At 43.2% G+C, this 19,762-nt stretch overlaps 1 protein-coding gene across 2 annotated transcripts in view; it reads left to right on the top strand.

The window, feature by feature from the left end:
- The window catches only part of TBKBP1 (TBK1 binding protein 1), an 82,601-nt gene that overhangs the window by 37,244 nt on the left and 25,595 nt on the right, over positions 1-19,762 (top strand). For both annotated transcript variants that reach the window (XM_056548086.1, XM_056548087.1), the window contains exons 4-6: positions 3,385-3,535; positions 6,510-6,706; positions 8,936-8,997. In XM_056548086.1, coding sequence (XP_056404061.1) covers positions 3,385-3,535; positions 6,510-6,706; positions 8,936-8,997 — 410 coding nt within the window. The remainder of the gene's footprint in view (positions 1-3,384; positions 3,536-6,509; positions 6,707-8,935; positions 8,998-19,762) is intronic.

Here is a 19,762-nt window from a genome sequence, read left to right as displayed (position 1 = left end):
TACTACGTCCGGCTTAATTAGGCCTTGTACACACGGCCAGCAGGATCTGGTGGAAAAATTCCGCTTGAAGTTCCATCTGCATTGAAAAAATTCAGAATCCACTCAAAAAGTCATTGCCGTCTATGGATGTGGGGCATTTCCGAGTGGTCCTAGTGCTAACTGTTGAGTCGTCGCTTGGCACTGACAGAATGTCCGGCCAAAAATTTTCCAATCGAACATTGCGTAAAATTTACTCCGTGTGAACATAGTCTTAGGCTGAAATCACATGCTGTATTTGGTGCAGTCTCCTGAAAAACTTTGGGGAAGATTTAGCAAAACCTGTGTAGAGGAAGAGTGGTGCAGTTGCCCATAGGAACCAATCAGGTCGCTTCTTGAATTTTTGAGAGGCCTATTCAAAAATGTAAGAAGGAATTGGGTTGATATAGGCAACTGCACCACTCTTACTCTACAAGTTTTGATAACTCTCCCCCTTTTACTTTGGGCTGAATTTTAAAGCTCAAAAAACATTTTGGGACATTTTCTTCAGCTGTAAAAATTAGCTGTTTTATGGGATGTATGTTTGGCTCTGTTTTGACTGTAGTAAAATCTCTAGCCCCAAAACCATCTTTTTCTTTTAAAATGTATCTGAGGTTGTTTATGGCTGAAAATATGTCCCATATGCTGCTGAAAAAATTGGCCCAATGTTTACTTTTACAGCTGTAACAATTATGGCCGTAAAATGAACCTATGTGTGGGAACTGAGGCATGTTATACCATGGGGTTCGATAGAACTCAATGGTAAATAAAAACAAAAAACACATATTATTGTGTGTATATAGCCTCTTACTCCCCTTCCTGCTGGATACTCCATTAAAAACTGGACCTCACATTGTATCAAAGGCTGCATGTGTGATTCCAGCCTAAGGCTGTTGTCTTTTTCTTTTTGGAAAAATGCCACTACGGTTTATGAGCCAAAACTGAGTGAATTCAAAAGAAATGGGAAATATAAAGGAGAAACTTATACTTCTCCTTCCTGCTGGATCCATTCCTGGATCTGGCTGAGAAACTGAAGTGGCCATTTAAAAGAAATACATAAAAACGTAGTGTACAACACCAGCCTTAAAGAAGCACTCTGAGAAAATAATTTATTGGGTATGCCTCGTGCTTACCTGTTTTAGCTTATGTGGTAGGCTCCATTTTGTTTGTAAACCCATCACTGACATGGTTCTGTAATGTAGCCTACATTTAGCATGAATCCTCTGACTGTGCAGAGAGAGGGAGTGGTGTTTGATCATTGCACCTGTTTCTCTGCTAGTACTGAAGATCACACCCTTTTTTTTGTAAGAAATCCTAGCAGAGTATCTGGCGTTACCCTGTCTTTTGGTCTAAACCTCATGGGAGAGAAAAAGCAGAAATATTGCCATGATTGTGAAAGGGATTAACCTATGATAACAAGTAAGGTGCATTTGACGATTTGAAATCTTTAGGCGTAGTTTGCATGTAGAATTTTTCCTGCATTTTTCAAGTTTTTTTTTTCTGTGTTTAAGCTGTTTCTGCTGTGATTTTCCAAAACCACAGTACAAAGACACATTTGCAGTATAATAGCATGAGTTTTGCCCCAATTTTGGGAAAATCACTGCAAAAAAATAAAATAAAAATGCAGTAAGAAATGCAATGTGCGAACACTGCCACAGGGGAGGTGTATAACTACTATATATGGATGGAGATGGGAGCTGAGGGGTATTAGACCTAGAAGAAGAAGATCTGGTGGATGATGATGTCATCCTGTAGTTTACAGGAAGTCAGAAGAGGGAACTGACATCCAGTTCTGGTACAGTAAACACTGGAAGGTTTGGAGAGTCAGACTGGTGGTCACATGATCAAGTTACGAATGATTGTCATGAAATGTATAGATACAAATGGCAGTGTACGACTAGTGATAGTGAATGTGCATGATATAGGGGGGGGGGGGGGGGAAAGACAATGCCAGAGTGTTTCTTTAAAGGAGTTATCCAGACAATTATTTTTTTCTATAATTGAGATCAGTAAATAAAAAGAAACCATACTCTCGCCTTACTCCCTTCCAGTATTACAGAGCTCCGGTCCTTACTGCACTGTGCTTCTGGGTTTGGGGACATCACATTATATTGGGGACATATCTCCAGAAGGATATAGGGGGAGATTAATAAAAACCTGTGTGGGGGAATTAAAGAAGCGATCTGATTGGCAACTGTTTCACTCTTCCTCTACACAGGTTTTGAGAAATCTCCCCCATAGATACTTTGGAAAAAGTACAGAGAAGAGCCAATAAACATTAAGTACATGGCCTGCAGGAAAAAAACTTACCAGAGAAAGTTAAAAGGACCTTAAAGGAGTTCTCCAGGACTAGAAAACGTATCCCCTATCCTAAGGATAGGGGATAAGTTTCAGATCACAGGGGTCTGACCACTGGTACCCCTTGCGATCTCCCATAACGGGCCCCGGCAGTCTACGGGAAGGGGGCGTGTTAAAATGCCCCTTCAATACAACTCTATGGGAGATCTCTGGCTCTGCCATTGCGCTGCACGAAGCGGTGGCCGACACGGGCTATTTGGACGGAAAGCCTGGGCCCTGTACAGGAGATCACGGGGGTTCCTTAGGATAGGGGATCCTGGTTTACTCCTTTAAGTCGTTTTACCTTAAAAACAGCACATTGTTTTTTTTTGTTTTTTTACATATGTGAATATGGTATATGTCTGATCGTCCCATCTTTTGCCAATTTACAACCCATAATAAAACATCTGCAATAAAATTGTTGCACATAGATATAGTACCATAGTGATGTACATCACTTTTAACAGGGCCGTCCACCTCGCTGTTACAGCATAGGGGCTGAGCGGTTCTTTCTCAGTCGCTGACTATAACTACACATCATGCTGACCACTTCATGACTAGGGGCCATTGTATAGTACAAAACAAAAATGCACTGTTTCCATGGCCATGCACTGTTTTTTGTATGAATCTCATACATTTTCTTGAGAAATAAAAAAATAACAAAAATACGTGACGCACAAGAAAAAAAGTCTTAGGACCGAACCCGTCTCTGTAGGAGAGCCAAGTGGTAACAGATGGTGATGGCATTTTGTAATGGTGTTAAAAACAAAGGAGATGGCAGGGTAAAGAGTAAGGTTTTTCTATAGAGGATTCTAATTTCTGTGACATTTATGTGAACAACATGTTCATTTGCTATGTGCATGCATACTCTGCAAATGCCACGTACAATATTTATAGGCAACATTATAAATAAATCCTACCAGTCACTAAGCCCTGCAAAGACATAGACGTAGCGCTGCGGTTGTTAAGTTGATGGGTTGTAGGGAAGCCAAGTGTTAATAATTCTATTATATATGTGTCTATGTATTACAGAAGGGTCTTGTCCTGAGCCACGTAGCCCACATCCAGTCTCTGGAGCAGCAGTTGCAGATGTGTGCAGAGCCGCATCCTTTCCCCGGCTCCGCTCTCTCAGATCCAGACATGCAGTACCTGTCGCTGCACCATGGACCAGATATGTCACATGGTGAGTCAGAGGAATGTAGAGATGGACAGGTATACGGTGTGCATTGAGGTGCCCTGGTGTCCTCCCCATGGGTAAAAACGGATGTAGTTCCCTTTATCTGATCCCCACCCCTATCTCGAAAGAGGCTGCATTTAACCTTCTTTGGAATTGCCTACTTATTCATCTAAGATGGTGTCAGTGAAAGTCTTTTCTAGGCCATTTAGTGCTCTGTTCTTTAGTGATCTGGTATACAGGTACCAAACTGCCAAAATGTAAACAAATCCCTTTAAGTTACTCCTATAAGCTGTCAATCAAACAGGTCATAAACATAAGTTCGGTGGGCCTCCAACCTCTCAAATCCCCACTCTTGCTGAGAATGATGGGCACCAGATCCCTGTTCTCAGGTGGAGAGTAGGACGGGCATGCACTGTTCCTCTCCAGAGCGATGAATGGGAGTGTCACCAATGTTTGATACGTGGGGTCCAACCTCCAAGACCCCACCGATCAGCACAATGAAGTCGTCATTCTGGTCATGAAGGCTTGACTCCCACTACTCGAACATTGATAGAGGATCTTAAAGGGGTTGTCCAGCAAAATAAATAACCTGTGTATGGTGTCAAAAAGTATAATAAAACAATTTACTAATATAATGCTATGTGGAATACTGCATAGATCTCTCTATATCAGTTCTGCTCTCTCTCTCTCTCTCTCTCTCTCTCTCTCATAGCTGTAACATCAAGTCACACTCTCTGAAAGCAGAGAGATCCTGTCCCTACATTCCTCTCCCCTCCTGTCTGCTCAGGACCAGACCATTGATGTGAAGAGGGGAGCTAATATATAACCTTTCTCAGTTACACTAGTTTCCTTTAGAACAGACTCACTGCTGCCTAATCTGATAAAAGTACACTGCCCAATCATTATAAACCACCCCCTGTCTTTATTCTTATAATTTTTTTAGTTTTCTATCTTGATACTGCTCCTTATTTTCTGCTTAGTCTCAGTCAGATTCCCCAGCAGGCATGACAAGGTAGAACTTCCTCCTTCACTCTGCTACACACAGCCCAGAGCAGTTCAGTGTGTGAGATGAGCTATGATTGGCTAAGGCTGCACCGCCCCCCCCCCCCCCCTCCAGACTGCATTTCCTGATTTTGGACTTCTGCCAGGCCAACAGGAGTACAAAGTCTTTGCAAGAGATGGGGGGGAGATGTGCTCTGGACAAGTAGGGAGACACCTAGTGGCAGCTTTTTTAGACACAAATAAAACATAGAAAACTTTTATTTACCATAAGGAGAGCAATAGCAAAAATTAGTTTTAATGACAGTGCCCATTTAAAATCTGTAAAATCATAGAGCAGTAATACACACAGCTACAAGAGAGCAGAGCTGATATAGAGAGATCTGTGCAGTATGGATAATAATACCATACACAGGTTGTTTCTTGCACTGGACAACCTCTCAAAGTGCAAGAAAACTCCTCAGTTAGAAGAACCTTTAGAACAGTGTAATGTTTCCATAAAGGAGAACTCCGGGATGTACAAATTATCCCCATCATAGGATAGGGGGTAAGTGTTAGATCGCGGAGGGGGGGGGGGAGCCCTGGCTCCCTGCATGAAATGAGCGTTTTCGACCACGACACGCCCCCTCCATGCAGTTTTATGGCAGAGCCGGAGATTGCCGAAAGCAGCCCGGGGATCATTTGTACATCACGGAGGTATCCTTTAAATGTTAACTCTTATCTTCTACTTTAAAACTTACATAACATTTTCTTGAATGTCAGTGTTTTGATTTTGAAATACCCCATTACCTTCTCTACATCTTGTAACATCACAGTTGCTTATCCTGACTGTGCCACATGCTTTGGCGCCTTCTTGAGATCTTGTTGGGTTGCGCCATCATCTCTTCAAGATACAATGTAGTAAATTGTATTGTAACATTATTTCCCAGGCAAACTCTGAATAATACATGATGGTGACTTTGTGATGTAAGGACACCAATGATCTGGTGCTTTCCACCTCATCTGTCTTCTCTTAATCTTGTTAGGGTATGTTCACATTGGGTAATTCGCTTGGAATCTCCACTCCCGGAATTCCACTAGCAATATCCATTTGGCGACTGCGGCTGAAATCCTTCGTCGGTACTAACGCGCAGCCCTGCGCCATCACCATTGACAGCAATGTAGTGCTTGTGGAATTCAATTTAAAGAATGAATAGGTTAATTCTTTCTGGGGATCAATTTTAGCAGCGGAATTCTCCGCCACTGAAATTCCACAGTGTGAACTGCTCCGCAGAAGACCCATTCACACAAATGGTAACATTCACAGTACCACTTTCCGACGTGCAATTCCGTGCGAGGAAATTCTGCTCAAATACCCAGTGTGAATATACCCTAAGGGTACGTTCAGACGAGTGGATTTTCCGCGTGTATTTCGCTGCGGATCCACCGCTGAAGGACCACTATGTGCTGCCTTTACATGTGCCTGCTCGGAGCGGCAATACGCAGCTACAAGCAGACACACTGCGATGTGTGAGTTGCCGAGCGCATGCGCAGTATACTCGCCCATCCCGGCAGCTCTCGGCCTAGCTCATTGAGCAGGGGGAGCTCAGGGGGAGCACATCGCTTCAGCGTGTCTGCACGTTGCGGCGTATTGCCGCTCCGAGCAGGCACATGTAAATGCACCATACAGAGGTCCTTCATCGGTGGATCTGCAGTGTAAAATACGCTGTAAAATACGCTGTAAAATATGCTGTAAAATATGCTGTTGCTCGTCTAACGTACCCTTATACAGCAAAACCTATAGTATGTTTATGGACATCTCTAAAGCCATGCCAATGATCTTGTAATGTCATCGATTGTTTTTTTTCTTTTTGTTTCTTTTTGTTTTTTAATGGGTTAATGGGTTGAGGCCCTTTTTGTAATGTCTGTAATGTCTTGACAAAGCTATACAGATACAATAAACCTAGTTCCTATTGTAACCAATATATTTTTCCTTGCCAAGTTTTAGAACATGCTATGAGCTGGCAGGCCCCCCGCAGCCTGGATTTACAGCGCAACATGGCGGCACAAAGGAGAGATGCTGAGCTGGAAGAGGCAAAAAGAGATCTGCAAAATGCTCAACGGAGAGAGAAGCAGCTAAAGGAAGATATTCTGCGTCTAGAAGAGGAACTCAAACAACTGCAGGAGACCCGGGAGCAGGTCAGGAGACTACAGACTTCTCTAGTAAAGTTATTATCGTGCCCAGGTATAGGGTGATGGCGTTTCCCTACAATAACGATTTCAATAAGAATAGGTGCCAAGCGATTTCGGGGTACTTTGGAGGAAATGTTGTTTTCTTTTTGTTTTTTAAATCAACTGGTGCTAGAAAGTTATACAGATTAATACATTACTTCTATTTTATAATTTTAACCCTCCCAGTACTTTTCAGCTGCTGTATGCTGCAGAGGAAGTTGTGTAGTTCTTTCCAGTCTGACCACAGTGCTCTCTGCTGACACCTCTATCCGAAGCCAGGAACTGTCCAGAGCAGGAGCAAATCTTCACAGCAAACCTCTCCTGTTCTGGACAGTTCCTGACACAGACAGAGGTGTCAGCAGAGAGAACTGTGGTCAAAAATAGGGAAAAAAAAACACACAACTTCCTCTGGAGCATACAGCAGCGGATAAGTACTGGAAGGGTAAAGATTTAAAAATAATAATAATAATAGCAATTTACAAATCTGTATAACTTTCTGGCACCAGTTGATTTGAAATCTTTTTTTTTCCCTCTGGAGTACCCCTTTAATATTAATGGAATTCCTGTTGACCATACAGCTAGCCACATTGTATGGCCAAAAAACAGACGCAGAACATATAAGCTTTGTTGAGTGCATTTTGCATTAGGGACATTTCCCAACCAGGTTGACAGCAGCTGTTGCAAAACTACAACTCCCAGCATGCCCGGACAGCCGATGGCTGTCCGGGCATGCTGGGAGTTGTAGTTTTGCAACAGCTGCTGGCAACCTGGTTGGAAAACATTGCTCTGGAGAATAAAAATCCAGGTGCAAGACATTTTGCTTTGCTTTACAAAACTATAAATAGGACTAAAATATATCTGTTTGTAGATTCTATATGCAAATGTAATTATTTAGGGCAATAAAAAAAATTATATATATATATATATACACACACATATATATATATATATATATATATATATATATAATATATATCTGCCCGGGTCCCCCGCCATTCCGATGGTGCCCGTTCCTGCTGCTCAGCACTTCCTGGTCTCAGTCTCGACACAGGGACGTACCCGCTTCAGACCTGCCTGAGCACAGTTGCCTGTAAAAATTAGTCCTTAGAAAACCTTTAAAGGGGTTGTCCAGCTATTAAAGGAGAACTGTGGCAAAAATTAAAGAGGTATTCCATGAAAAAACTTTTTTTTTTCCCATATCAACTGGCTCCAGAAAGTTAAACAGATTTGTAAATTACTTCTATTAAAAAATCTTAATCCTACCTGTACTTATCAGCTGCTGAAGTTGAGTTGTTCTTTTCTGTCTGACAACAGTGCTCTTTGCTGACACCTCTGTCTGTCTCAGGAACTGTCCAGAGCAGGAGAGGTTTGCTTTGGGGATTTGCTGCTACTCTGGACAGTTCCTGAGACAGACAGAGGTGTCAGCAGAGAGCACTGTGGTCAGACAGAAAAGAACAAATCAACTTCAGCAGCTGATAAGGGGTATTCCATGAAATGTTTCTTCATGGAATACCTCTTTAACTCATCCACTATCCAAAGGATAGGGGATATGTAGCTGATGGCGGGGGTCTGACCGCTGGGACTCCCCGCGATCTTCGGGACAGGATCTGGAACTTAGAGAGGAGCACGTGCTACAGACTGCACGCGCTCCATTCATTTTTATGGGAGCGCCGTAAAGACCCGAGTTTAGCTTTTAGGCATCATCTGCTCTCCCATAGAAATGAATAGAGCGTGTGCCGTCTACCGGTAGATGGCACACGCTACTCACTGAGAGAGCTGTGGTCCCAGAGATTGCTGGGGTCCCATCGGTCCCCTTGCAATCAGCTATTTACCTCCTAAGCTGTGCATTGAGGATAAGTTAGCTTTTGCTGGGGTTCTCCTTTAAAACGTATCCCCTATCTCCAGAACAGGACTGGACTCTCCCTGCTGAACGCTCTGACCCCCACCTCCTGTAAAGGCCCGATCACCAGCTGCAATGGTGTCCCCCCTCAGTTGGTGGGCCGTCACTGCCAAGATGAGTATGTCTCAGAAGGAGGGGGTAGGAGGGTTCACTGGGGAGAGTCAAGCCCTGTCCTGTAGATAGGGGATACATTTTTAATAGCTGGATAACCCCCTTAAGTGGTAGATATTTTGGGTTTATGCCATGTAGCCATTTGGGAACCATCTAGTAATTTCAATGTGTTGCTATGACTTTAGGAACTGGCAACTGGACAGACCCAGCGGGAGATGGCGTGGCTAAAGGAGGTGGGAGATGACCAGTAAGTTCATTGTTGTGACATCACATCATCATGGATATTGTGTTCATTTGCATGAAGGTTTGGACCATTATTGTATTTCATTTGTTGCCGCCCTTGAATCGGGGTCATCCCACAGACCTGTGCTTGGGATGGCTCCCTCAGTACAGTTGTGATGACCGTAAGCTGTGAAGCTTCAGTACTCTTTGTATTTTATTTGAGCTACTGTTACTTTTGTCAAAAAAGTTCAATTACAGCGGATGCCCACCAGGGCTTCCACTAGCCCTGCCTATAGGTATGCTAGGTGGCAAACTGCATTTCACTATCTTCTGTTTTGTTCTTTTGCTTCTTTAAAGGGGTATTCCCATCTTACCGACCAATGCTGCTGCTATAATGCTGGGGAACTATGCTGCCAACCTAATTCTGGGGAACTATGCTGCCAACCTAATGCTGGGGAACTATGCTGCCTACCTAATGCTAGGGAACTATGCTGCCAACCTAATGTGGGGGAACTATGCTGCCAACCTAATGTGTGGGAACTATGCTGCCAACCTAATGTGGGGGACTATGCTGCCTACCTAATGTGGGGGAACTATGCTGCCTACCTAATGTGGGAGAACTATGCTGCCTACCTAATGTGCGGGAACTATGCTGCCAACCTAATGTGGGGGAACTATGCCGCCAACCTAATGTGGGGGAACTATGCCACCTACCTAATGTGGGGGAACTATGCCACCAACCTAATGTGGGGGAACTATGCTGCCTATCTAATGTGGGGGAACTATGCTGCCTACCTAATGTGGGGGAACTATGCTGCCTACCTAATGTGGGTGAACTATGCCGCCTACCTAATGTGGGTGAACTATGCCACCTACCTAATGTGGGGGAACTATGCCGCCAACCTAATATGGGGGAACTATGCTGCCTACCTAATGTGGGGGAACTATGCTGCCTCCCTAATGTGGGGGAACTATGCTGCCTCCCTAATGTGGGGGAACTATGCTGCCTACCTAATGTGGGGGAACTATGCTGCAAACCTAATGTGGGGGAACTATGCGGCCTCCCTAATATCGGGGAACTATGCTACCTACCTACTGTGGAGGAACTATGTGCGTACTGAATGTGGGGGACTTATGCTGCATACTTAAAGGAGTACTCCAGGATAAGAAAGGTTATCCCCTATTCTAAGGATGGGGATAAGTTTCAGATTTTCAAGCAGTCTGCAGGAAGGGGGGGTGTCGACCACCGCACAAAGCAGTGGCTGACACGCCCCCTCAATACAACTCTATGGGAGAGCCGCAGCGCTGCATTTGGCAATCTCCGGCTCTGCCATAGCGCTGTATTGAGGGGGGGCGTGTAGCCGCCGCTTCGTGCAGTGGTTGACATGAACTATTTGGCCAGAGAGCTGGGGCCCTGTATGGGAGATTGCGGGGGGGTCCCAGCAGTCAGACCCCCGCAATCTGAAACTTATTCCCTATCCTTAGGATAGGGGATACGTTTTCTTATCCTGGAGTACTTTTTTAATGCGGGGGACATATGCTGCGTACTTTATGTGGGGGACCTATGCTGCCTATCCAATGTTGGGGACATATGTTGCATACTTATTGTGGGGGACCTATGCTGTGCGCCTAATGTGGGGGACCTATGCTGTGCGCCTAATGTGGGGGACTTATGCTGTGCGCCTAATGTGGGGGACTTATGCTGCGTATACCTTATTTTCTGTCCGCCAACACAAAATATTCTGATAGTGCCCCTCCCAAAACTAGACTCTGGATCCGCCCCTGGGCAGAGAAGTGTTCAGATCACACATACCTGGGCTCCTGCACATCGTGGGCTACAGGCTCTGGATCGCCCACATTAAAGAGGAACAGCACGATGAGCAGCACACACCGAGCTACTGCAGAAATAGATAAAATAACACATTTAAATTTAACACGTCAGCACTTTACATTTCTAACATATTGCAAACCTAGGGTATTTTCACACGTGTCGCTTTGTCTGAAGCCTTGGCCAGGAGGGGATCTTGAAGGATCGGTATATAAGAATCTTCTTCTTTTTTTGAATCCACTGAGTTATGGCGTATCTTTGCGTGCCTGCATTATACTCTGTATAGTTATCCAAAGAATGGGGTCACATCACGTGTCAGAGGAGATTATTGTTCAGATGTACCAAATAAACAAAGGAATCGTGATATCATGAGAAGCGGATGTCGCCTATCGTTGCACCTGATCCTTCCTGCTGTTAGGCACATACCCATGTGGAATGCCTCTCCGTAAGAATCCACCAGTGCCATGGTTTCATTCCCTTTTTTCCTTGGTTGCTAAAAAAAAAAAAAAAAAGCAAAAAAACTATAGCAAGTAAAGCTTTTCTTTTGAGGCTGTTTCGTTTCTGTATAAACATCACCCCACGGCCTTGCTGAGCTCCTATGCTGTAGTAGGGGGATAACGCCCTCTGGTGGCACATTGGACACGGTATGACACTATTATTTTAGTACTGTTTGTTTGACAGTCCGGCCACCTTCACACAATTGTTGGGTTGCATTTTTACCCTAAAATAAAAATCTGGGTTTTTTTTCATGCTGAATATGTTTTTTTGTTTTTTTTTTTTTTACATATTTTTTAATTTTTTTAAAGGTGGTACTTTTTTATTTTTATTTTTTTTGAAGCCTGAAAAAACTGCTCAAAAAAGCTATGTTCCCTGTCACTTTTTGAGCCTTGTACTGACCAAAATTCTGTTTAAATCCAGCCTAAAATAACTGCAGTTTTTTGGTGTGAATAACTGCATTTTTTTTTGTCACTGTTTCCAGGCCTTAAAAAACAGACATTTTTTAATGAAAAAATACAGCCAAAAATTTCCAGGGATTTATTTAAGGGGTTATAAAGCACCTAAAAATGTATCCTCTATCCACAGGATAGGGGATAAATGTCTGATTGCGGGGGTTCCGACTGCTGGTATCTACTTGGGTATCTCCTAAGGCTTCTATGGACAAAGCATAGAGTGCGTGCTGCCTACTGCTCAATGCAGCAGGGAGAGACGGGGCCCATTCTGGGGATCAAGGTGGCTCCAAGTGGTCGGACCCCTTGTTCTGATAACCCCTTTAATGGGGTACTCCCACCCTAGATATCTTATCCCCTATCCAAAGGATAGGGGATAAAATGTCTGATCTCGGGGGTCCCGCCGCTGGGGACCCCCGCAGTATTGCATGCGGCACCCACCTGTTTTTTGTCCGGAAGCGCTGGAGGGTCTGAGTCGCGACTACGGGAACGGAAGTCCGTGACGTCAGGACTCCGCCCCTGTGTGACGTCAAGCCCGTACCCTCAATGCAAGTCTATGGGAGGGGGCCGTGGCGGGACCCCAGAGATCAGACATCTTATTCCCTATCCTTTGGATAGGGAATAAGATGTCTAGGGTGGGAGTACCCCTTTAAGGCTGAAAATATGGCCAAAAAACAAACACGTGTGAACATACCCTAGACTTTTCCGATCACCTTTTACTAGGCTTTGTTTCCATTATTATGGGCCCTAAAAATTGAACAATACATATTTTTCTAAGTACTTGAACTGCACATAATCTTTTCCATTAACAGTTTGAGTGGGATTTTTTTCCAGCCAACATGAAATGACCCAGATGTTGACTCAGAGACCCCCTCAGATGAATCATATGCACTGAGCCAGTGTGCGTGTGTTATTTTCCAATAAGAAATCTAAGAATAAAAGCCCCCCTGTAAGGTCGTGTGCTGTTTACTTCCCAAAGCCTTAGATGTTTTTGCAGTTTTCTTGTACGTGTATTTATTTATAGCGATCAAAATGGTTAAAAGACATTTCACAAGGAAGTGGTATGTAAAGACTCCTTAAAGAAAACCTTCATACAGGCATGTTTACTAATCTATATGTCTTCTAGAGTATAAGATGAGTAAATTCACTGTCAATGCTAATATAAATGTATACACCAGTAGAACAAACGCATAGGCTGGATTCACACAGTGCACAACCCAAAAATACATGCAAAATACTGTATTTAACGTAAAACAAGTTGTATGGATGTGTATTTTTTGTGAACACATTTGTTTATGAAGCTTATTTTCAGATATATTTGAAACCTATTTTATGTGTATCAGGAGCATTTTTAGTTCTCCCATTCATGTCAGTGAAAGCATGACACGTGTGATAGCCTGGGGGGTGTAGGGTATGGGGAGTGTAGCTGTGCAGTAACTAAAGGGTGCTTGATAACCCATGCTATTCATGACGCCAGGGTGAGGGCTCCTCAATAAAGCTTTTCCTACCCAAGAGCGATAGGGAGGTAGATAAGAAAAACAGATTGTCCACAACCGTAGAGTTTCTGAAACAGCATTAACTTTTACTGAAGGTTTTCTGCAAGCTTCAATATTACAACAGTCTCTGGGTATAACAATAGATTTTCCTTGATGATTGACAAAGGTTGGGACTTTAGCATTAAGAGTCTTTTAGTACTATGTGTTGCTCCACTGGATTTAGGGGTTAGTTGCGGTCCAGTAGTCACACTAGCATTAGCGGGGATTTAGATTTGAACTCACGGTTTTGGTTCCGCTGAGGCCGGCAGGTGTTTTGAGGCCTAGCGTGTCTTTGAAAGTTGCGTAGAACCGTCCTGCTAGTCCGGCATCCACGAGAGCAGCAACCCAAGAGAGCGATAATTGGACGCAGCTCCCTTATATGGGCAGGGGCTGGACTAATGCTAATTGGTCCATACTGATGTCAATCACCATTACAAAGATTTGTGGGTAACACGTGACCCAAGGACCTCCTAAGGTCCTGCAACATACCATAGAGGTTACTAGCATGGTCACATGACCGAAGTTCCTGCAACGCTGAACAAGGTAAGTACTATACATTACTATAGAATACATCTAATTATTAAATATATACATTTATTATTATTAGAGATAGACTTGAGGAGAGGCGACTAGGGGCTGTCCCACCTGAGGAACCCCACCTGAACGTAGTTACTCTGACTTTGGGGACCTCTACACTAGGTACTGTATGCAATACTGTACCGAGACACCACAACACGTAACATGCGTGTAATACACATGAAGAATCGGCATATGGTTTTGTTGTTTTTTTTTTTTGTAAAATTACACTACACTAAAAGGATCATGTAAACAACGGTGCATGTTTCCTATTAAAATCAATTGGAGCTGGCTTGTGCACCTGTTGCATTCTGCTCTGAAATACACATGTAAGTATATTGTGCTCCGTAATACACATGAAGAAAATGCCCTGTGATTCTGGCCTTATAGGGGATAAGATGTCTGATCACAGGGGTCCCGCCGCTGGGAACCCCCTCGATCTCTCCTGCAGCACCCCCTGTCATCTGGTGCACGGAACGAACTTCGCTCCGTGCCTGATGACTGGCGATGCAGGGGCCGGAGGCTCGTGAAGTCACAGTCCCGCCATGCCCCCTCCCATAGACTTACATTGAGGGGGCAGGGCATGACGAGGAGGTGGGGCCATGTCGTCATGAGCCTCCGGCCACTGCATCGCCAGTAATCAGGCACGGAGTGGCACCAGATGACAGGGGGTGCTGCAGAAGAGATTGTAGGGGTTCCCAGTGGCGAGACCCCCGCAATCAGACATCTTATCCCCTTTCCAAAGGATGAAGTGTCTAGGGGCGGAATACCCCTTTAAGAGTTACTCCAATCTTAGAATGTAATTGCATATCATTGGGATCGGTAGATGTCCGACCTCGGGGTTCCCTGCTGACCCTTGTGACTGACGCCCCTTTAGCTTTTTTCCGTCCATAGGAGCTTCCCCTGTCCACTCAAGGGAATGTGGCTCTATTATTGTTCCCTGCTCATTGGGGGAATTTTTTATTGACCTTCCACCCCCCCCCCTCCCCCTCCTGTTTACCTGGACATACATCATGTATACTTCCCTCAAATTTATCAAAGAGGTGTATATTCTTTACCAACAGTAAAGTAACTAACATGTAGACTGTGAGGGGGCGGGGGCGGGGGCGTGACGTCACGATCCTCTGGCCCCTGCATCGCCAGTCATCAGGCATGGAGGGAAGCTTCTCCGTGCACCAGATCACAGGGGTGCTGCAGGAGAGATCGCGGGGGTTCCCAGCGGCGGGACCCCCACGCTCAGACATGTTATCCCCTATCCTTTGGATAGGGGATAAGATGTCTAGGGGCGGAGTACCCCTTTAAAATGAATGGGATCAATTCTACCATCAGTTTCCTTTCAGCATTTTTCTACATTTCATTGGTAAAATACAAAATTTACCTTTGTGTTTTGTTTTTTTTTTGTTTTATTTTGTTACTATTTTTCATTAAAAGGATTGCCCCATCAACCAGGCCCATATTCTCCATTCTGGGTGGAAACGTGCCCGTAACAGCAGCTTCATCCCGCAGCAATCGGCTCTTCATTGAATGAGCTGGACCAGACATCTGAGGTCTCTTTAAGTTTTCAGCTTTTTGAACCTAATATAATGCACAATAGTGAACAAGATTTTTTTTTGTTGTCATTTCCTGCTACTTTCTATATCTTATTTTAATAGCATGGCTAAATATATTGGGGGGGGGGGGGGGGGGGGGGAGTGTTAGAATAGGTGTGATATGATCCTGTGACTGCTGCACTTTAGAAGAGGACAAAGTGAACTGACACAGCATATCGCACAGCTGCAGACCAAGGATAACCTATGGGCCTTACCTATTCTGTGAGTATATAATGGACTTGGGACGGTATTATCAGGGGGGACTGCTTTTATTTCTTGCCCCCATTTCCCTTTGTATGATCCTCAGGTTAAGTCCCCACTACATTAGGACCCGATGAGAGGGGATCCTTGTATCGGTTCCCCCCCAATGCAAAAATGAGCAATACATTTCTGGGTACTTACTGTAGACCCCTGCTGTTGCAGGGTGCCATTCTTGCCAGCAATGCATGCTGGGATGGGACTCTTAGCAGACAAACACAATGCCCATAGGGGGAGCAGAGGTACCTAATAGCTGAATAAACACCAAACCCCGGACATCCAGAGGATAAACCCCGGATGATGTGGCTCAATACCCCTGATGATGTGGCTGGTGCCACGAAACATGTAGGGGAGGTATAGGGTTCTGAGTTTTAACATCAGCAGTGGTCCACACTGAGTTTATATAGTGAATGCTATGTGCAAACAATAGTGGACAGAAGGCTGGAGTTTTAAATCACATTTTTCTGGTATATTGTTTTAATTGATTAAATAAAAGTAGAATTTTATTGGTACATTTACAAAGAGGAGCTTATTTTATGTGAGGATATATCCTCTGGATGTCCGGGGTTTGGTGTTTATTCATTTATTCTGTACTCTTAGCAGGGCACATGTAGGCTGTCTATTGTTCGTCCATTTTTCTAAGCAGGGACACTTGTTTGTTTTGCTGACTGTGGTAACTGGTTGCGAAGCTGCACGACCACAGTCAGGAACAATGAGGTGTAGCACCTCAGCAGAAACATGCCCACTCAGCTGGAGATGTGCTAGAAACTCTATAGGTCCAGTACTTATTTATGGCCTTAAATGGGCTGTTTAATGTATTTGGGAATCAAATGGGTGAAATTATTTGTTTTATGACAATCTTAAAAAAAGCTCAGTTCTCTCTGTGTTCAGTGTTTTGTTTAGAACAGTGTTTCCCAGCTCTATCTGTATACTGCTGCTGCAATGGCAGTGTTTCCCAACCAGTGTGCCTCCAGCTGTTGCAAAACTACAACTTCCAGCATGGGAGTTGTAGTTTTGAAACAGCTGGAGGCACACTGATTGGGAAAAACTGAAATAGATTACTGCAGTGATGACATGCCCATAAACCCTGTTAGCCAGGGCCAGCCCTACAATGGATCCCCCCTCCCTTTAATGTGTGTTTAAAAAAAAAACACACATTAAAGCGTACCTGTCAGATCCCACAAAAAACAAAACTGTCAGATGTTACTCAGTACCTCATCCTGATCATGTACATGTAATTCTTATGTCTCTATCACCCACATAAACTCACTAAAAAAAGTAGCATATTACAGCTGATCAATCTCTTTTCAATTGTCAAGGAGGGGGAGTGTCTTTGTTGTTTGCATTGAGATGACTCCTCCCCCTCCCTCACACAGCTGACTCACTGCTCTTGGGGGGGGGGGGGGGGGACGGGGGGCCTGGCGGCTGTGCTCTGTAACCCTTTCCTCTAGTTTTAAGCTGTCCACACACACACACGATTATTGGAGATTGCCTGAACTCTACCACCAAAGACAATATGGTCAGTGTATAACTTACATCTTCCTATCTCATTCATGTGTGTCATCCTTAGGCAGTTGTAATGCTGGGATTTGTAGTTTTGGAATAGTTGGAGGTACAGTGTTTGAATAACTCTTTTTTACAGCAGTGTTGCCTTCAGCTGTGTGCCTACAGCTTTTGCAAAACTACAACTCCCAGCATGTTCAGACATCCTTTGACTGTCCAGGCATGCTTAAAGTTGTAGTTTTGCAACAGCTGGAGGCACCTGATTGGTAAAACTCTGTGTTACAGCAGTGTTGCTGCAGGCTGTGTTCCTCCTGCCTTGTCCATCAGCCATACTTGTATCCATGACCCTTGGACACACTCCTGCTGCTGTGAGACTCAGTGTCCCAAGAGATATGGGGACCCCTAGTGGTGGGATTTTCGGAGGCAGTTTTCTTTAATAAAATGTGATTTTTTTTTAAAGAAGTATATCAGGAAAACCATTGTTTTGCCAAGATGTACAACATATAAAAAGTTTTTATATCTGACATTTAACCTCTTCCATAGTAAAAGTCCAAATTGCCCCCCCCCCTTTCCTGTTTTTCAATTAAAAAACATGTAAACATAATAAAAATAAACATATTAGTTATCACCAGGTACATAATAGTCCGACCTATTAAAATATAACATTATTAATCCCGTATGGTAAATGACTTAAAACTAAAAAAAATACAAAACCCCAGAATTTCGTTTATTTTTTTAAATCATATCCTCCTGATATGCAATGGCATAGTACAGGCAGCACAATGTCTTGGGCCGCCCTGCTGTTGGCCAATAACTGGTCTCAGCAATAAACAGCACGAGATCAAACTGGTGAGTAAAACTCCTATTATATTCTATGACAATCCTAAGTGATAGAAATATATATATTATGTCTGCGTCAGGGGCTTCCCAACATATACCATTAGTTGCATGTAGTCATACATAGGGTCCCATATATAAAAACATTATAAACTATATACCATGCGGTACTTGGCACAGGCTTTTACACCTTTTTAGAACCTTTTTTTCTTTGCATATTTTTTTTCAACCTATAGAGGTCTGTAGGAGCAGAGGCAAAACTATAGGGGGTGCAGAAGTAGCAGTCGCACCAGGGCCCTAGTGCCTAAGGGGGACCCAAGGCACAACTGCCCCATATGAGACCAGTAATATAAATTGAACATTGTAGCTATTAGAGATGAGCGAACGTACAGTAAATTCGATTCGTCACAAACTTCTCGGCTCGGCAGTTGATGACTTTTCCTGCATAAATTTGTTCAGCTTTCAGGTGCTCCCGTGGGTTGGAGACTCTCTCCTAGGAATGTATCCACCTTTTCCAACCCACCGGAGCACCTGAAAGCTGAACTAATTTACACAGGATAAGCCATCAACTGCCGAGCTGAGAAGTTTGTGACGAATCGAATTTACTGTAAGTTCGCTCATCTCTAGTAGCTATATGGGCCCCTTCTGCAGATTTTGCATCAGGGCCCAACAGCTACAAGTTACACCTCTGTATGGGAGAGGTGTAACAAGGAGAAGAAAATGCAGCACTGTAAAATAAAAATGGCTGAAACAAAAAAAAAAAAAGCATTGAAGCTGTAGAGTTTTAGATTTGACTGATATCTGAACATTTCTTTTCCATAAAAAAAAAATAGAAACATGCGTCCCTTTTATGTAAAGATTACTGTTTCATAAGATCTGACATTACAGATATATATATATATATATATATATATATATATATATTTGTTATACATTCATTTGTTTTTTATATATATATATGTTATACATTCATTTGTTATATATATATATATATATATATATATATATATATATATATTTATTTATTTTATTTAATTATATATATATATATATATATATATATATATATATATGTAATTTTTTATTATGTCACCTACAATATATAATCTTTCAAATAACCTGCTTTGCAATCTTCTTTTCCCCTCTTAGTGCAGTTGCACTCTTCTCACCTTTATTATTCATTCTGTCATTTTACTACTTTTACTTTTGCTTTTACTTTGAAAAAAAAATCATTATTTTTTTTTGAACTTGGGACATTTTCAGTAATACCGCTGTCTTATTACAATAGTGAAAATGCACACTTAAATCACAAGAAAAGAAAAAAATCTACTACAATGAATGCGGGAGCAGCTGCGGGTAAATGCAGTAATGTGGGGAGCGTCACATGACTAATTGTTTTAGGCTAAGTTTCCACTTTTGAGCTAAAGTCAGAAGTGGATCCATAAGGGAGGAGAAGTATAAGTCCTTCCTTTATATGTCCTATTCCTTTTGAATACACTTCTCGCTTTGGCTCAAAAACTGCCAGAAAGAAAAACCATGTGGAGACTTAGCCTAAAGCTTTTTTAGTCAGATTTCCTTTAACCTAATTCATTGCTGTTTGATGACACGAAACACCCTTAAGGGTACGTTCACACGCACGGATTTTCTAGCGGGTTTTCCGCTGCGTATTTGAAAGGGGGCGGGCTCTTCTTTTGCTGTCCGCAGCAGATTTTCCGTG

This window comes from Hyla sarda, chromosome 12, assembly GCF_029499605.1.
Source record: "Hyla sarda isolate aHylSar1 chromosome 12, aHylSar1.hap1, whole genome shotgun sequence".
Taxonomy (NCBI): domain Eukaryota; kingdom Metazoa; phylum Chordata; class Amphibia; order Anura; family Hylidae; genus Hyla; species Hyla sarda.
This window is presented reverse-complemented; position numbering and strand designations above follow the sequence as displayed.